General features: G+C 51.3%; 1 protein-coding gene across 1 annotated transcript; it reads right to left on the bottom strand.

Annotated features, from left to right (window-relative positions):
- Positions 1 to 1,290: 1,290 nt before the first annotated feature.
- ZP3 (zona pellucida glycoprotein 3) lies at positions 1,291 to 7,366 on the bottom strand. Its single transcript, XM_037054722.1, has 8 exons — positions 7,082 to 7,366; positions 6,863 to 6,981; positions 5,065 to 5,168; positions 4,816 to 4,993; positions 4,599 to 4,716; positions 1,978 to 2,069; positions 1,725 to 1,852; positions 1,291 to 1,490 (listed from the first exon to the last, which is right to left on the bottom strand). Exons 1-8 carry the CDS (start codon positions 7,364 to 7,366, stop codon positions 1,291 to 1,293), a joined length of 1,224 nt encoding a protein of 407 aa, XP_036910617.1.
- Positions 7,367 to 16,972: the final 9,606 nt, after the last annotated feature.

Genomic DNA, 16,972 nt, shown 5'->3' with positions numbered 1-16,972 from the left:
CCAGCAGTTGCCTTCAAAGGACCGAATGTAATTTTAGGACTATAAATGTAACTACTCCTTAACTAGGGGCAAGGAGCTCAGCACTGCCACGGGGTAGAAACAAGGTGGAGGGCTGCATTTGGCCTGTGGGCCTTGTGTTTGCCACCTGTGCTTTAGTGGCTTTTCACCAGCCCTATACCCTCTCTACTCCCCGTCCTTACTGGACATCAAGGCCCTCCATTCCTCCAGGACCCGGGTTCTCCCCGTTTTCTCCTTCCAAACCCACCTTCCCCATTCCGATAGCTCTTTGAGGATTTGCTCCAGGATCACTGGCCCCAGGAAGCCCACCCCACCCTCACCCCTACTCTCTCACTCCATCACACAGCACACCATAACCTACTTGGGGGATGTGGTTCTTTCCTAATGCAAATCCCCTGACACTGTGCAATTCAACACACACCTGAGTCACCAGGGGATTTTGTTAGAGTGCAGATTCACAGGTCTGGGATGGGACCTAAAGCTTTGCTGTCCCCACAAGTTCCTAGGTGATGCCAACGGTGTTCACAGACCACACTTGGAGGGGCAAGGACCTAGGTCGAGAGCCTTCCTGTACTTCTCAGACCTAGCATCACAAGACCCTGCTCTGGATGTACTTTAGACATCTGCCTCTATGCCCATGTTAACACCTCGGAGCCTCAACCTCAATCAGACCCAAGGCCACAGAAACAGAGCCATAAGATGCAGCATTTACTGGCTCCAATCAGTTTATGCTTAACCACCCTGCCCAGCAGATATCAGCCTGTTTTGCCTCTAAGGACCCTTGGACTCATAGCAGGTAACTAACAAAGCTAGGATTCTGTAGGGAAGGCGACCTTCACCCAGTGAGAAGGAGAATGAGTTGGGTCTGGGGTGAGGTTGGAGCCAGCTGAGGGCCAGTGCACTCTGAGGGCCATCGCAGCCTTCAGCAGGAAAAGCCCGATCCTGATCCCTCACCCTGGAAAGGGGCTGAAAGCTCCCTGAACACCATACCCTTGGCTGGGCACTGCCAGGGACTGAAGGAGGAAGGCAACCTATATGGGGAGAGTGAAATAAAGGTGTGAGGGGCAGAGAAGCCTTCACAAACCAGCCTGGCCTGCCCACTGCGTAGACAGCAGACTCACATAAGAGGCATGACAGTACTTAGATTGTGCAATTTGAACCTGTGGCACTGTTTACAGTCTGTCCCCTCCCCCAGACCACCACTTCCAATCCACCCCCTCTGTAGCCACAGCACTACACACCAGAGGCCACTTTTATTAGTAAGCACACAGGTCACACCACAGGGTGGAAAGCAGCCTGACGCCACCTGACCAGACCCAGGACAACGGTGGCCAGCGTCAGGGATACCAGCACTGCCAGGCCTAACCCCAGCATCAACGAGGTGAGAGAAGAGGACGATTCCTCCAGGCCACGGTCACCAGTCTTTCCCAGGAAGATCAGTGGCCCCACCGTGACGTCTGCCTCTTCTGTCACTGAAAGATAAGATGTCAAAGGTCCATTTAGTTCCTCACCAGGAGTCCAGTTAGGGGGTTCACTCTACCTCAGTGGGCTGAACTAAATTTTCAGTGAGAAAGCTCAAAACTGCATCCCCCCAGGGGTAAGCAGCCTTAAATGGGGGACAAAGGAGAAGAATGTCACCCTGAAGTGACAGCAGGTATCCTAGACCAAGGGGAGGGCCACAGCCCTATAACCAACCTAAGACCTACCGTGCCTGCGACTGCGGGAAGCAGGCCTGTGCCACTGTCCCACTGGTCTCCTGGAAGGGGTTGGGATGCCACAGCTACCCTCCATACAGCACCGGCAGACCTCAGCAGCGCCCTCTACCGGGACCCAGCTGAGGGGGAAAGACGAGAGGGTTAGGGGGCTCTGCTGTCTGCAGGAAGCAGTTTGCTGATTAGGTTCACGTTGGGGAAAGGACGCTTAGGGGTTTGGCTCCAGCCATGTCCAATCTCATCTCACCTGTTGGTGGCCTTGCTGAAGGAACAGGCTTTGTTGAGCTGGTCTGGGTCTTGGTCAGCCGAAATGACCTTCAGATGGCAGGTGATATATACCTGGAAGTAAAAGCAGCTATTACTGGGTGGAGTTCTAAGCGGTGTGAATGACTTCAAGTCAGTTCTTATACAGCCCTTAACACCTGGGCGTGGGGGAAGAGCCTCATGTCAGAGATGGGGCCACAGGAGGTCATATCAACTTACCTAAAATTTCAGCTCAAGTGGCAAATTGGATTCTAAATTGGAACCCATCAAACAAAGTAAATAAATTGGAACCTGTCATGTTTATTGCCCCAGTCTTTCCCAGACTTGTCCAATCACTTAGCAGGCCCAACTCACACCCATTAATTAGGTCAGAATCTCAGGGCCAGAAATCAAGCCCAAAGGGGCAAACGCCCCCAAACCACTTAGGGTGGGTGGGATTTTAACAAAGCCAGGGCCTGTTAGCTCCTGGTCCTCTTGACAGAGGCATCCTCGGCCAGAGGTCCCCTTTGACACCCTAGGCGGCCTATCAACAGTCCCCTGCCAACCCTGCAATGGCAGGGAAATTGTCACCTTCTGACTGAAGCCTTCTGCAGAGCCACAAACCTTGGCCACCACCTAGTGGCCAAGTACACACAGGCAGGCCAACTATTCCAGAAACATGAACAAGCCAGGATGCACTTCTCTCTGCCCCACCAGAGAAGGCTTCCAGGTCCTTGAGAGTCCCTGTTCCAGGAAGGTAACTGCTTTTACCCTCATTGTCCTCAGTACATTTTTCTGATGTGAACTGGGGCCTAAGATCCTAGGGTGGTTCCCCATTAGCTCTTGGATACGGGGCTCCTTCTCCCTTGTGCCATGGCCACAGTCAGCCAGGCCACCGAGCCCACCTTTGAGGGAGAACTTTCCCAGAGCTCAGCTACCTTCCGCTGGTCAGCACTGTCCTGTTCTCTTAGTTCCCTCTCAGCCCCTGGAGATGCAGATACCAGCACAGGTTCTACCCATGCCGATGGCTGCCACCTGCATAAAACCTTCTGCCCATCCTCCCCACTAGACCACCTCTAAAGTCAACATCAACTCCCTATCTCCAAAAGTGTCCATTACCCTATGACCTACAAAGTCACCAATGGGAGGGGACCAGGACCCTTTCTCAGAGTCTGTTCTCCTTTATCCCCGGCTCCCTTCAACCCAGGACCATCACCAGGAACATCAGGACATCTCCCTGGCAGCTCTGATTCCTGCTCCTCCTGCTATGTACCGTCTGTACAAAACACTTCTGTTCTCAGAACAGAACTGCTGGGTGAAATGAGGGAGCATCCATGTACCTGGTCCACAAAGGCACACTCCCAGCCTCTGCACCTCTGCTTCAGGGGTTTGCAAACCTAGCTGCTTATTAGAGTCGCCTGGGAGTTTAAACGGCTTTTGACGCATTTTCAAGTAAAACAAGACTGACTAGTAGGTGGATGATGTAGTAAAATATCAATGGCAGACCCTAGATGGTAAGAACATAGGTGTTTGCTATAAAGTTCTTTCAGCGTAATGTTTGAAGATTTTCATAAGATGTTGGAAAAGGACGCTGCTAGGCCCCACCCTAATTAAGTGAAAAATACATGGGATTATAACACAAGAATGAGTGTGTTGTATGAGCTTTCCAGGTGATTAGTGTACAGCCAGGGTCAAGACCCCTGCTTTAATCACTTCTCCCTCCTGACCAGCTGTTTCAAACTTCACACCCCTGGACCCTGTTCTTGGGCAAGTGGTTTAAAACCTATGTCATTTTTATTTGTAAGATTCTACCAGCTCTTTCTAGCTAGAATCCAGTCCTACCTGGGCTTCCCGCCCCGCCTCCATACCTCAGGCATCGGCAGCCGTCCACATCGTAGCTCCCACCCTGCATCCCCTTGGTTTCATGTGGGCTTTCTAGCGCCCTCGTTCTGAGGGGGTGGCCCCCAGAGCAGCAGTAACAGCCGAGGGAGACTCGTTAGGAACACAGAGTCTGGGCTCTAATCCAGACCTACTGAACCACACTCTGGAGGCAGGCCCGGCAATCTAGTTCAGCAAGCTCTCCAGGTGATGCTGATGCAGTCAGGTTTCAAAAAGCCACTCATCAGGTTCAGGATGCTATCCTGAATGAGACGTTTGTGCCGCTTCCCCTGCCCTTCCAGAAAGCCTCCCGAGAGGCCAACACTTGCTTTGGTCAACTCCTTTACTCAATCCACCGTCATCTGGGTTTTGGCCCTGCTGACCTTGGCAAGAACAAGATCACTGACCCAGTCACCATATGCCATGGTTGTTGGCTCTCATCTTATTAGAACTGTCAGCAAAGTCACCTGGCTTCCTATTCTCCTCGTTTGTTTTATTTCTAGGGCCACTGATTCTGATTCTCTATCCTTCATGGGTTTTCTACCTAACTAAGGGGTCGTGTCACCACACCTTCTCTCGAAAGATCCCTCTGCAGCCCACGGCTTTGTCTACTTGGCAAGTTGTGGAGTTCCTAGGGTCGGGGCCGAGCTGTCAAGTTACCACTTGAGAGCAGGGCTAGTGAGCTAACACGGCAGAGTAAACCTGCTCAGCCCGACCCCTGAGGTTCAGGGTAGTGGAAGGTGTTACCGTGTTTCTGGAGTCGTTAGCAAAGTGGAACATGTCCACCGTGAACTGGAGAGTCTCTGGCCCCGGTCTGGGTGCTTTGAAAGCAGACGAAGCCTCGAAGAGGCCATCCACGAGACAGCTTTGGAGAGAATGAATGAAGAATGAGGTTGAAGGTGGAGGAAGGTGGCACAGGCTATGCTGTTATGAGGGTTTTCCAGAAAGGGAGCCCAGCCCTCACCCGTGGAAGTCCACGATGGTGTGGTAAGGGGAGGCGCTCCAATTCGGCGTCGGTGTCGCCACACAGTGGTCCACGAACAGTTGCAGGGGCACGTGGTTGCCGGTGTGCACTTCGGCCTGGAGGTGGGCTATATCTCCCAGCTGGAATGTGGGGGACCTCTTCTTAGAGATCCAGTTCTCTGAAGGGCACACAGGTAGATGTGAGAGACTCTCCCTGGCAAAGCTCCCTCTGCCAGCCCTCTGTGCTTACCCTCCATCAGGTACAGGGAGAAAATCAGTTTCTCCTCCGCAAACACTGTGGTCCTGAAGGGCACCCAGGTGGGCAGGATGGCTTGGCTGCTCACATTGCCTTGCCTGGGAAGAGAATAGGAGCCACCCACACCTGCTGTGGGACTCACCCCATCAGGCCCCACACTGAAGGGGGAGGTTTCACTCCTACCTCATTGTGAAGCCTCTAGCTGTGACCCAGCCAGGCAGCTAGTCAAAGCGGCTGAACAGACACACAGGAAGTCTGAGCCTATCCCTTAACCTCCCGTACTGGACGCCTGTGAGTGGGCCCTCCAGCCACGAGGGCACCTGAGCTACAGCATGAAGACATATCTCAGGTTGCTTTGCTTTCAAGACCCACATCTGCTGCTTGTTAAGGGTCACCCTGGAGGCTCAGGCTCGGGGTCTGAGGTAGCAGTCCCTCTCTGTACCACTCAGGCTTCTTGGGGCCAGTCCTAGTGAAGAAGTCCTTCAGAGATACATGCAGTCAGGCCTCTGGTTCTTGAGAATCCGGCAAGAGACTCTAGGCCTGTACTCTAGGCCTTCCCCGGAGAGGAAGGTCCCTGGAAGCAGATATTTTCAGACATCTGTCCTGCTGACCCCATGGGGTCTCACAGAAGAGGCTGCTCCAAGAACCAGACCTCAACTGCTGGAGCTAGGATAAAGTATCTCAGGCCACCCACACCATCGGCAGCCACCAGGCCCGGTGAGCCAACACTCTTAGGTCAGTCGTGAGTGGAACAATTTTGATGTGAGAAACAGCTGTGATCCCAGGAAGGCTTCATTCTCTCTGGCCAATAGGGCAATCTCAGTGTCCTGCCCTTGGTGTCCCCATCCCTGTCCCCCCACCCCCGCCCCAAGCATTATCAAGCACCAAGTTCTTCTGCTCTCCTTAGATTCCTCAGGTCAGCTGCCACGGGTCAGGTCTTCTCATTCCAGTCTCCCATCTGTCTCCCCCACCAGCTACCAGAGGACCTTCCGGATTGAAAGTCAGTTCTCACCATTCTGCTTGGTGCTTAGGGAGGGACGCCTGCTACATCATGAGCCTGAACACCTCATTACATCTCTCGGCCTTTACAACCCATCTGTCCTCCTCCCTTTATTGCAGTCCTTACTGGTGACACACTGCCTTCCCCCAGGGTGGCTCTACTAGACCGACTCAGCTCCATCCATCTCAGGGCCCCCATCCAGGGTCCTGTTCTAGGCACCCCTCCCTCTGCTCCTCTCCAGACACACGGCTCATCCCTGTGCCCTCATGGTATCAGCACCATCCTCCTCTACCTTCTCCCAGTGGGGAGGGCAGGGGTTAAGGCCTACGTACTCTGCACTCAGCCCCACATCGTGTTAGAAGCTGCGGTCACGCTCTCCTCACACCTCAATGCCCACGTTCACAGGCAGTGCTTAGCACGCAGGGCTGGAGGGGCTTCCCCCAACCCACACACCTGTATGGGGTTAAACCACATGGAAAAAGCAGGTTATGTTGGTCAGAGCTTGAAACCTCTCCCTACACTACTGAAAAAGTGTTGTGAACTCCAAGGGGGCCTGGGCTAGGCAGCCCTGCCCCTTTCACCAGGAAGCAGCTGTGGCCCAGATGCATTTCAGAGGCTTGATGGACTCAGCGGGCCCTTGACTCCACCCAGGGCTGATGAAAGTGACCACAGCCCCATACACTCCCACCTTCTTGCAGCCACGCTCCCAGGTGTGGCCGGGAGGCTGATGTGACTGCTGAATGGCCTCAGCACCAGGGGCAGAGGGCAAAGACTGGCTCCTCCCACACTGACCTGGGAAAGTGGCACTCAATGGGCACATTCACGGGGTTAGTCCTCAGGATGGACAGGTTCCCAACAGGGCGAGGGTTGTGGAGCAGGAAGGTGCTGTACACCAGGGAATCCTTGGTCACCTGAAGGAAAGAAGAGGGTGCATCCATACTCCCCATCAAGGGCCGCCTCCCTCCTGTCCTCCCACCAAAGCCAGGGCCGCCAAGGGGGCCCAAGCCTCACCTGCAAGCTGTTGCCACACTCATGTAGTTCAACCTCAAACCTGACCACATCATCGGTGTCCGCAGAGTCCAGGGGCTTACAGCCCTCAGGGCCCAGTGTGAGGTCTGCAGGCTTGATGAGCCTCCCAGTGCCGAAAAGGTCTTTGCTGACAGTAACCACAAGCTGGGCCTCCAGACACTTCACCACAATGCGGGAGACCCTATCCTGCCAGAGGAGCTGGGGGTAGCACAGCTCCAGGCCTCCCCAGAGCAGAAAGCAAATGAAGAGCCCACAACTCATCGCCATGATGCCCACAAATACTCCCACCGGTAACTGCTGAGCGGCCACCTCCTGCCGTTTTATACCCTGGATGGTGGCCACTCACACCTGGGCGCCCACCTGCCCCCTTCCCCAGCCAATCCAGTTAGCTAGGCCTTTGCTGCTCAAATTGGCTTCCCCGTGCAGCAGCATGGGTACCACCTGGAGCTCATTAGAAATGCAAGCTCTCAGCCCCACCCCAGCCACCGAGTCAGAACCTGGTTTTTGATATCTCCCCAAGTGATTTGTATTTACGTTGAAGTTGGAGAAGTGTGGGCTGGCAGCCCAGCCAGTCATATTTCTCATCCCTATCTACTCCCACGCCATGTGCCCACCCTTCGCTGGCCCTGCCCTGCTAGCCCATCAAGGGAGCTCAGAGCTGCTCCAGCTCAACAGGGGAGGCCAAAAGAAAGTCTTGATTGAAGGGTGGGGAGAATTTAATCAGAAAAGGCAGGGAACTCATTCTAAACAAGAACAGGAGGAGGCTTCATTAGGAGCCAGGGCATTTTAGGAGCTGCTGCCTGACGCTGTGGAAGGTAGGAGGGAAGGTCAGTTTAGGTAGAGGCAGCTGGGTCAACAGAGGTGCAGAAAGGCCACTGGATGGGCTTGGGGGGAATCAGGAATGCAGAGTTGCTGCAGTCTGTGATGGGGGTGGGTGGGAGGGATGAGTGGCAGTGTAGTGGGCTGGGGAGGAGCGTGAAAGGGCCCACTGAGAGGCTGGATTTTGCTCTGCAATTGAGAAACACCACAGTGTTGGGGGGCTGAAGCAAGTGAGTGGTCTGGCTGTCTCTGCCTGGAAGTCAGAGTCAGGACGGCAGTCGAGGGTCAGGAGGCCACTGCACTGGTCCTGGTGGGAGAGGGCGGGGAAGGACTGGCAGGATCGGCACTTGCTGATGGCCTACTCCACCAGGCCTGCGTGAAACTCCTTCAGGAGGGAAGGGGAAATACGAGAAGTAATGGCATTTAATTCCTAGCGGTAGAAGTGTTCACTCACTTGTAAATGCTTGCTTCTAAAGTAATTGAACCACAAATTTAAGTTGCTAAAATACCCCACTGATGGTTTTGTTGTTGTTGTGTGTGTGTTTTTTTAATACTCTAAAAAGTTTACCAGTGGGAAAATAAATAAATGGAGGGAAGAGATTACCCCATCCCCTCAACTTCTGACCTGGTCAACATGGGGGGTGGAGTGGAGACAGCCAACAGAGTAGCAGATAGGAACTCAGAGCTCAGGCTCCAAGCTCACCTGGGTGGCCTGCCACTGTGCAAACCCTCTTCTCTGGGTTCCCTGACTACCAGGCCCAGAAGGAGGGAGCCATCTGTGGTCTGAGGCCCCTGAGGGATAGCTAGCTGAGAGACTGTGCCTTAGGAGTGGGGACAGTCCTGGGGGAGGGGCCTCTTCATGCTTGTTACCCACAGCTGTGATTCCAGTTGATGCTGTCAGAGTGGGGTGGGCTGGCCATGAGAGATCCGGACCTCCCTGAAGCCTCCTATCCATCCCCTCTTGCCCCCTGCTTCAGAGTTCACCTCCCTTAGAAGACTTCAGAAAAAAAGATATAAAGAAATCAGTGAGGGTGGGGTGAGCAAGTACTGGTCAGGGGGAGTCTGGGTGAGAATAGGAGTGTTACTGGAATGATAGTAAGGTGTGAGGGGGTGGGGCTTGTGTTCCCCCTTTTTGGGAAGAGGAGTAGAGACACTTCTATCAGGAAGCTTGGCTAGCCCAGCCCAACCCAGATTCGGAGCCTGTTGTGTTGTTCTGAGAAGTGCTGCTCTCTGGTGGCCAGAATGCACCGAAGGCACAGCCACCGGCCCAGAGCGTTTTCCCTGAAATTCTTTATTTATTGCCCAGATGTTGGTTTCTAAATCCTATTCCTCTGTAAAAGCAGAACCCAGGCTCCTTGGAGAATTGTCTGATCCTGGGAGAGGGCCAGAAAAATACAAGGAGATTCTGAAACATCTTGTTAAGCTAAAAAAATGCTCACAAAATGAAGAGTGATGTCAAAAGAACACAGGAACCAAATCGAATGGCGTGTGTGTGTGTGTGTGCTGGACAGATCCCACTGGACAAACTGGGGACAACTGTGCATGAAAAAGAGAGGACAATACAACTACACATTGGGTAAAACAAGAATCCATGAGCATCCATGCAGAAGACCAATGTCTACATAAAAACACATAAGCAGGAAAACTTTGTCCCTAAAAAGGAAACTTCCTTATACTAGGATGCCAGCTAATAACCATTTGCAACCATCATAGAAGTAATAGGTTCAGGCAAGAATTATCAGTGCATGTTAAAAATTAATTTTTAACAGTATGATGGAGATGTTAGCTAAATCTATGGTGGTGATCATTTTGCAGTATATAAAAGTATCAAATCAATGAGCTATACATCTTAAACTTAATAATGTTATATGTCCTCATATCTTGATACAGGTGAGGGAAAGTTCTGAGATGGATAATTGTTGGGAACCGCCCTGCCTGGTTTCAGGACCTATAACACCGCCCCCCTCCCCAGGGCTAAGGACCATAAGCCACTAAGGAGACAGAGCTTATCTCCCTGGCAGGGACGCTGCCTCTGCCCCCTTTTATTTCACCCTGCTTGGCCCCAAACGGATGACTGGTTAGCCAATGACGGGTAAGATTCCTCAAGGGAGGGACAACCTAAGATAGGCATGGTAATGAAGGGGCCTTCAGGGAAGGACTTGGGGGGCTATAGAAAAAGGGGGTGATGGACCCTCACCCCTCAGCTTTGACAAAGCCTGAGTCCTCATTCTGTCTGTAAGAAGTCTCCTAATCTCTTGGCTGCCTTACTTCCCCTGCTTGATTTAAGCCTGAAGCAATGCTGGAGGTGGGTTCGGCCCTGTGCTGGAAAGGGTAGGTTCCCTGGGGTGATCAGGCCTAAGAAAGAATGCACAAAATCCCATGAAACCTGCTTTGCTAAGAATGTCCTCAATTTTCTGATAAGGGTCCAAGCATGTAATGAGTTTGTTTCTCAAAGTGTTATTGCCCTTTAGCTAACTAACTTTGACTCAGAATAAGCCCTCATAGTTCTTTGAATGTTATCTATTGTTTGATCATTACTGCCTAACAATGATGGATGAGGACCTTCCTTGAGGTAATGCTCCCAGAAAGCAATAAAAGCCTGTCCAGGCAGGGGTCAGGCGCTCTCTCACTCAGAGAGTGGCCACGCTGTCCCTTTTCTCCACCAGTCTTCTGCAGTCCATGTGAATTTGTTTGTCACATACGCAAGAAGGCATATACCGCTGGCCAGAGTCCACATCAGATAATGGTGATGTGAATGTACTGAATGCCACTGAACTGTACATTTAAAATAGTTAAAATGGTAAATTTTATGGTATGTGTGTTTCACCATAATAAATAAAAACAGTAAAACCAGTTGATGGAAGTTTGAATGTAAATCTCAAAGTTTCTCCCTAAAGATTCTCCATAAATCATAAAGGATGAAGTGGTTACTTTATAGTGGATAAATCTGACAGACAACACTAGCCATGTTGTCAAAGTTAGCTAACCGTTAGTGGAATAAACATTATCCCAATAGTGGGATAAACCGACATCGGGTGCCTGCTCATGTGACGGGATGATGCCCAGTGTTTAGGGAAGAAAGCATGTTTGTATACGCACACAGACATATAGGCACACATACATATGTATGCATGTATATGTGTACATGTACAGACACGCATACAAGGATGCATATAAATATAGACACATGCATATACACATAAGTGTAAAGAGAGAGAGCATATATAGCAAAATGTTCACATTTGCTGAATCTGGGTAGAGGGTAAATGGAATTTCAAAATTAACAATTAAAAATAAACCCTCTTTAAGTCAGATTCAAGTGAAAGAGAAGACAATAAGATCCATTTTCGGAAGAAGGGTATTAACCAGGTTTCAAAAGCAACTACTAAAACAAAATATGAGGTTACTAGGCACAAAACAAAGATCTGTCAGATCTTTAAGGAAAATCTTATGAAACTTTTATTGAAAATCAACAAAGAATACCTAAATGCACAGAGTCCATATTCATGAAAATATCAATTCTCTCAAAATTAATAATTTCTATCAAAATTTCAACAGGGGTGTGTGTGTGTGTGTGTGTGTGTGTGGAACTTGAGAAACTGACTCTAAAAGTTGTATGGAAAGGCTGAGAGCCAAAGAAGATAAGACTTTTGAAGAAATAGAACTGCAAGCATTTGAGGTCTTGCCCCCTGGCATATGTCGTCTGTTTAGATCAAATAAACTCTTATACGAAGTTTCTACAGGGTTGGGCATTTCTTACATTGACATTTACTTGGCATAATTGGCAAAATTCTGAAGAAGCAGGACTGCATTGCAGACCCGGACCCAGTGCAAGGTACTGTTAGGGTGGGCAGAGATAGGAGGAAGCTCCGGCTGGACTTTGTCAAGACGGACATCCTCACAGTAACCTGAGTCTGAGGAAGAGACCACCAATGCTGTACTGCTTCTTTGTTCAGAGGGCACCAATCCCCAGCTCCCACGGGAAGCCAATGAAAATAAAACCCCACCACATTCCCTGCTGGGGCGTGACTTCCATGGCCTCATCCTGCAGACCAGGGAACCTCGCCCCGGTGCACAAACCCCAATAAAGCTCTTTATTGCCTACTTTATGGCCGATTGGCATTTCTTTCGGCGGAGCCTAAGAAAACCTTTCATTTGGTGCTGAAACCCAGGAGTTGTTGTCTGCTGAAGACCGCTCCTCTCCCTACTCCCTGAGAAAGCCTCATGGCCCCCCCAATCAGTCCGGACAAAGAACCAGGGTAAGTGCCACTGCCTTTAAGTTTCTGGTCCCCGAACACTGATTCCGGGCCCCCGTCTGCTGGAGAGACTGCTCTCCACCAAACCGCAGCGCTATGTCAGGGTGACCCTTCCAGGAGAGGCTGCTCTCACTCCGCTGAGAGGCTCTAGGCACCGGAGGAGCCGTCCCTAGGCCTAGATCCTCATTTTTACCTGACCGGATCAGCAGATTGGGTTGAGGGACGCCGATTCCCATCTGCTGCTCCTTGTGGGACTGGGAATGGGGGGGCAGGAGTCCAAGCCAGACCCTAAATCACCTTTGGGGTGCCTTCTGAAAAATTTGAAAGTAATTGATCTTGGCCTCAAGGGAAAACAGCTGGTTTTTCTATCCACTACGGCCTAGCCATTATATCAGCTCAATAATTGTGAAATCTGGCCTCCTAAAGGCACTTTTAATTTTGTTACCCTTACTGACCTAAATAATTTTTGCAGACAGACTGGCAAATGGTCTGAGGTACCCTACATTCAGAGCTTTTGGGCCTTGCACTCCTGCCCAGCTCCCTGGTAAGTTCTCTTTGCCCGAGGGAACCCTGACCCCATCCAGCCTCCTAAACCTGCTGCCCCAGAGCCTTCCTCCCCCTTTTCTGATGCCCCTGAAGACCCTGCTACCCCTCCTCCTCCTCCTCCTTCTCCTTATCAACTCCCACCAACGGCTACTCCAGCCCAGCCCTCTCCTCTCAACCAGATTCTCCCCCTCCTTCTGAAGACCTTTCTTCCCCGGTCAGCTCACAGACTCGCTCTGGCCTGAATCTAGGGCCCCTAGACTCCTGAATTTGCCCCCTCCGGGAAGTGGCAGGAGCAGAAGGTGTAGTTCGGGTCCATGTTCCTTTTTCACTAGCTGACCTCTCTCCAATTGAAAAACGCCTAGGCTCATTCTTCACTAACCCTACCAATTTTATCAGGGAATTCCAGTACCTAGCCCAGGCTTATGACCTCACATGGCATGACCTGCACATCATTTTAACTTCCACTATGACCCCGGACGAGCACAACCGCGTCCGGACTGCAGCTAGGGCTCATGCAGACCAAACCCACACCACCAATCCTCTCATGCCAGTACAGGCTGAAGCTGTGCCAGAGGCAGAACTAGGATGAGGCTACCAGGTAGGACAGGTGGGTTGGAGATGCCGAGACCAAAGGTCGAGTGCCTGATAGCAGGTATGCACCAATATGCCCAGAAGGCAGTCAATTACGATAAGCTCAGAGAAGTCACCCAAGGCACTGGAAAAAATCCAGCACTGTTTCTCAACAGACTAAATGAGGCAATGGTGCTCCATACCTGCCTTGACCAGCTTCTAAAGCTGGGGCCACTGTCCTAGCTACTTACTTTATCTCCCAGTCAACCCCAGATATTAGAAGGAAACTGAGAAAGGCCGAGGATGGCCCCAAACCCCCCATCTGAGATCTGGTAAATAAGGCATTTAAGGTTTTCAATAACCGAGAAGCAGAGGCTGAGGCTGCCCGCCAGGCTTGCCTACAGCAAAAAGTAGCCCTGCAAACCCAGGCCATACTAGCGGCCCTGCAGCCGGCAACAAACACCAGTGTGGGCATGAAGCCTAAGTCCAGGCCAAAGAACACCCCACGGGGCGGGGGGGGGGGGGGGGGGGGGGGGCAANGGGGGGGGGCTGTTTCAAGTGTGGCAAAAAAGAGCACTGGGCCTGCCAGTGTCCTCAACCTTGGCCACCAACGAAGCCTTGCCCCAAGTGCCAACAGCTTGGCAACTAGAGGGATGCCTGTCCCCTTAGAGGCTCGTCTCTGGTGCCTCCATGCTGGGGACCAGCTGATCAAGGTGCAGACTCTTCCCTGGTCGCACCAGCCTAGGTGGTTGAAGTGGCCTGGACTCGAAGACCCCTATCACCCTCACGGAGCCCCGGGTAACGGTGAAGGTAGCGGGTAAGTCCATCTCTTTCCTAGTAGACACGGGGGCTACCTACTCTGTTTTACCATCTTTTTCAGGACCTCTTACACCTTCCCAGATCTCGGTCGTGGGGTGGACGGGACCCGTCTTGCCCGTGGCGAACCCCCCAGCTTAGCTGCAGTCTGGATGGCTTTCCCTTTTCCCATTCATTCCTTGTCATACCCTCCTGCCCTATAAGACAGGATGTTTTCCAGTTACTAGGCTCCACTCTTCAGATTGCGCAAAACCCAACCCCTTCCCCCTCCCTTATCCTCCCACGTTGGAAAACCCAACTCCTCCTCCAGCTCCTCCCATTTCCTCCTCCCCGAGTCTTCCCAATCCTTCCTGTCCTTTTCCATCTGTTTATAGACAAGAAACAGAGAATTGCGGTTAGAGTCTTAGCTCAACCGGTAGGCCCAACATACTGCCCAGTTGCCTACTTATCAAAACAGCTTGACCCTACCCTACATGGATGGCAGTCGTGCCTCCAGGCATTAGGGAGCGCGGCTGAACTCGGGAAGGAAGCCCTCAAACTCAATCTATGCCAACCTGTTACCGTATTTTCCTCTCATTGGCTTACAGACTTGCTATCCCACTGAGCTCTCTCTCTCTCTTTTGAGCCCTTCACATCTACAGGAATTCCACCTCCTGTTCGTCGAGGGGAAGCTGCACATCCCTTATCATCCCCAGTCTTCCAGTAAAGTAGAACGGGCTAACTGTATTCTGAGAACCCACCTAACCATACTTACCAACAGGACTTAGCCCTTTCGAAGTACTGTACAGCTGCCCTTTCCTTATTAACCATACTCTGCCAGTATATACTCCTCCTCTGGCCTCCTATCTGCCCTATCTCTCTCTCCTCTGGCATCTTCTGTGTGAACTCGCAGACAGAGTTCTTCCTCCTGTGGGGGGTGTCCAGAGACAGGCCCAGTCACTCTCCTACAGCCTGGAGACCAGGTATTACTCAAAGAGCTCCGACCTGGACTGCTCCAGCCCAAGTGGATGGGGCCTCATACTGTTATTCTAACCACCCCCACAGCAGCGAAACTGGTAGATCAGCCAGTGTGCGTCCACCTCTCCCACCTTAAGCCAGCCCCTGCCTCAGGAAAGTGGTCAGTGCAGCCCATAGGAGATACCCGAGTCCGCCTTACTAAAACACCAGGTTCTCCCAATGAAGTCTCAACAAATCCTCCTTCTCTTCCTTCTTGCTTACCCATCCCTGCCCAAAACCCCTCCTAACCTACAAACCAAATACATCTAGAGATTCTTCGTACGTGAAATATATTGCAGAAATGGGCAGGTAAATTCTCACTCTGTCACTTTTGCGGACTGCCCTCCCACTGGTTGCTCTACATCCACCCGTCTCTCTGCTCCCAAAAGTAGCTTTAGAGGGCTAGACAGCTGGACTGCCCGGCATGGATTCAACATTCTCTGCTTCCTCTATGAACAGACAAAAAGTAAGTGCAAACTCTGGCCAGACACACATGGAGGCTGCCCCTACTACTATTGCAAATGCCATAAATGGAATACTCTCCAGCTGTGGTGCTTTACCATTTATAATCCATGGGACTCCAGTTGGGAACAAGGAGTGAAGGGAAAACTATACCAAAGCCTCTCATATTCGTATCCCCAGAGTTCCATTGAAATATACCGAACTCTTGTTCCAGAACCATGGAATACAACCCTATTAACTAATACCATATTAACACGTGAACAATCCTTGCAAACACAGATCCAACAAAGAAAACAGAGTGCCCCTTTTTCTTGGCTAAGCCTCATACGCCAAGGAATTCAGCTCTTCAATATCACTGACATAGGAAACGTCACCAACTGTTTCCTATGTGCTTTTCTTGACCGCTCCCCTATTGTGGCAGTTCCCATACCCACTCCCCTCAAGGTCACGCACTCCCCGACACCTTTTTTCCTAAAGGATGTACCTCTCTTTCAAAACATGATGAACAGTCCCAAAGTATGTTACACTACTGCAGGCACTTCCTCATGCGACCAGACCGTGCAGATATCGGGAACCACTACCAGCCCCCCAGGTATGTTTTTCCGGATGCAATGGAATGCTGCTGGGGACCATTAACTCCTCCTCAGCCTTCCCCTGCTTCCCGACTGTGCTGACCCTACAGCTTCCCCTTATCCTATCAAAGAGGTCCGAATGTTAGGGTGGGCGGGGATAAAAGGAAGCTCTGGCCGGACTTTGCCAAGATGGACATCCTCACAGTAACCTGAGTCCGAGGAGGAGACCACCAATGCTGTACTGCTTCTTTGTTCAGAGGGCACCAATCCCCAGCTCCCATGGGGAGCCAACGAAAATAAAACCCCACTACATTCCCTGCTCGGGCATGACTTCCCCAGCCTCACTCTGCAGACCGGGGAACCTCGCCCCGGTGCACAAACCCCAATAAAGCTCTTTATTGCCTACTTTATGGCTGATTGGCATTTCTTTCTCAGAGGAGCCTAAGAAAACCTTTCAGGTAAAAGCAAGGGCCCATGGTGCCGCACCAGGTCCCCATGTCACGTCAGGTGAACGTGGCCAGCCCCGAGGAAACAAAGACTTTAAACATCATCTGACTGCCACCTGGAGATTTTGTTTATTGGAAAAGACATGAAATGAAAGACACTCTCCAACTTCAGCAAAAGGGATCTTACCGGGTACCAAACTGCGATAGATACCTACCCTGTCTGCAGAAATCAAACCTCCTTTAGGATGAAAAACTGCTGCAGCCAGAGGTGGACAGCTAACCCAAGACATTGGCAAGGCCTGTAAACCTGTAGACCGATACTGAATTCAGAATCCATTTTGTCTTACCTGTCTGCTAATTATATTAGACGTAGTGATAGTTACACTTGTT

Source organism: Sturnira hondurensis, unplaced genomic scaffold, assembly GCF_014824575.4.
Source record: "Sturnira hondurensis isolate 20B ecotype Veracruz unplaced genomic scaffold, ASM1482457v3 Scaffold0008380, whole genome shotgun sequence".
In the NCBI taxonomy this organism is placed as follows: Eukaryota; Metazoa; Chordata; class Mammalia; order Chiroptera; family Phyllostomidae; genus Sturnira; species Sturnira hondurensis.
Note: the sequence above shows the minus strand (reverse complement) of the source record. Positions and strands in the feature narration are given on the sequence as shown.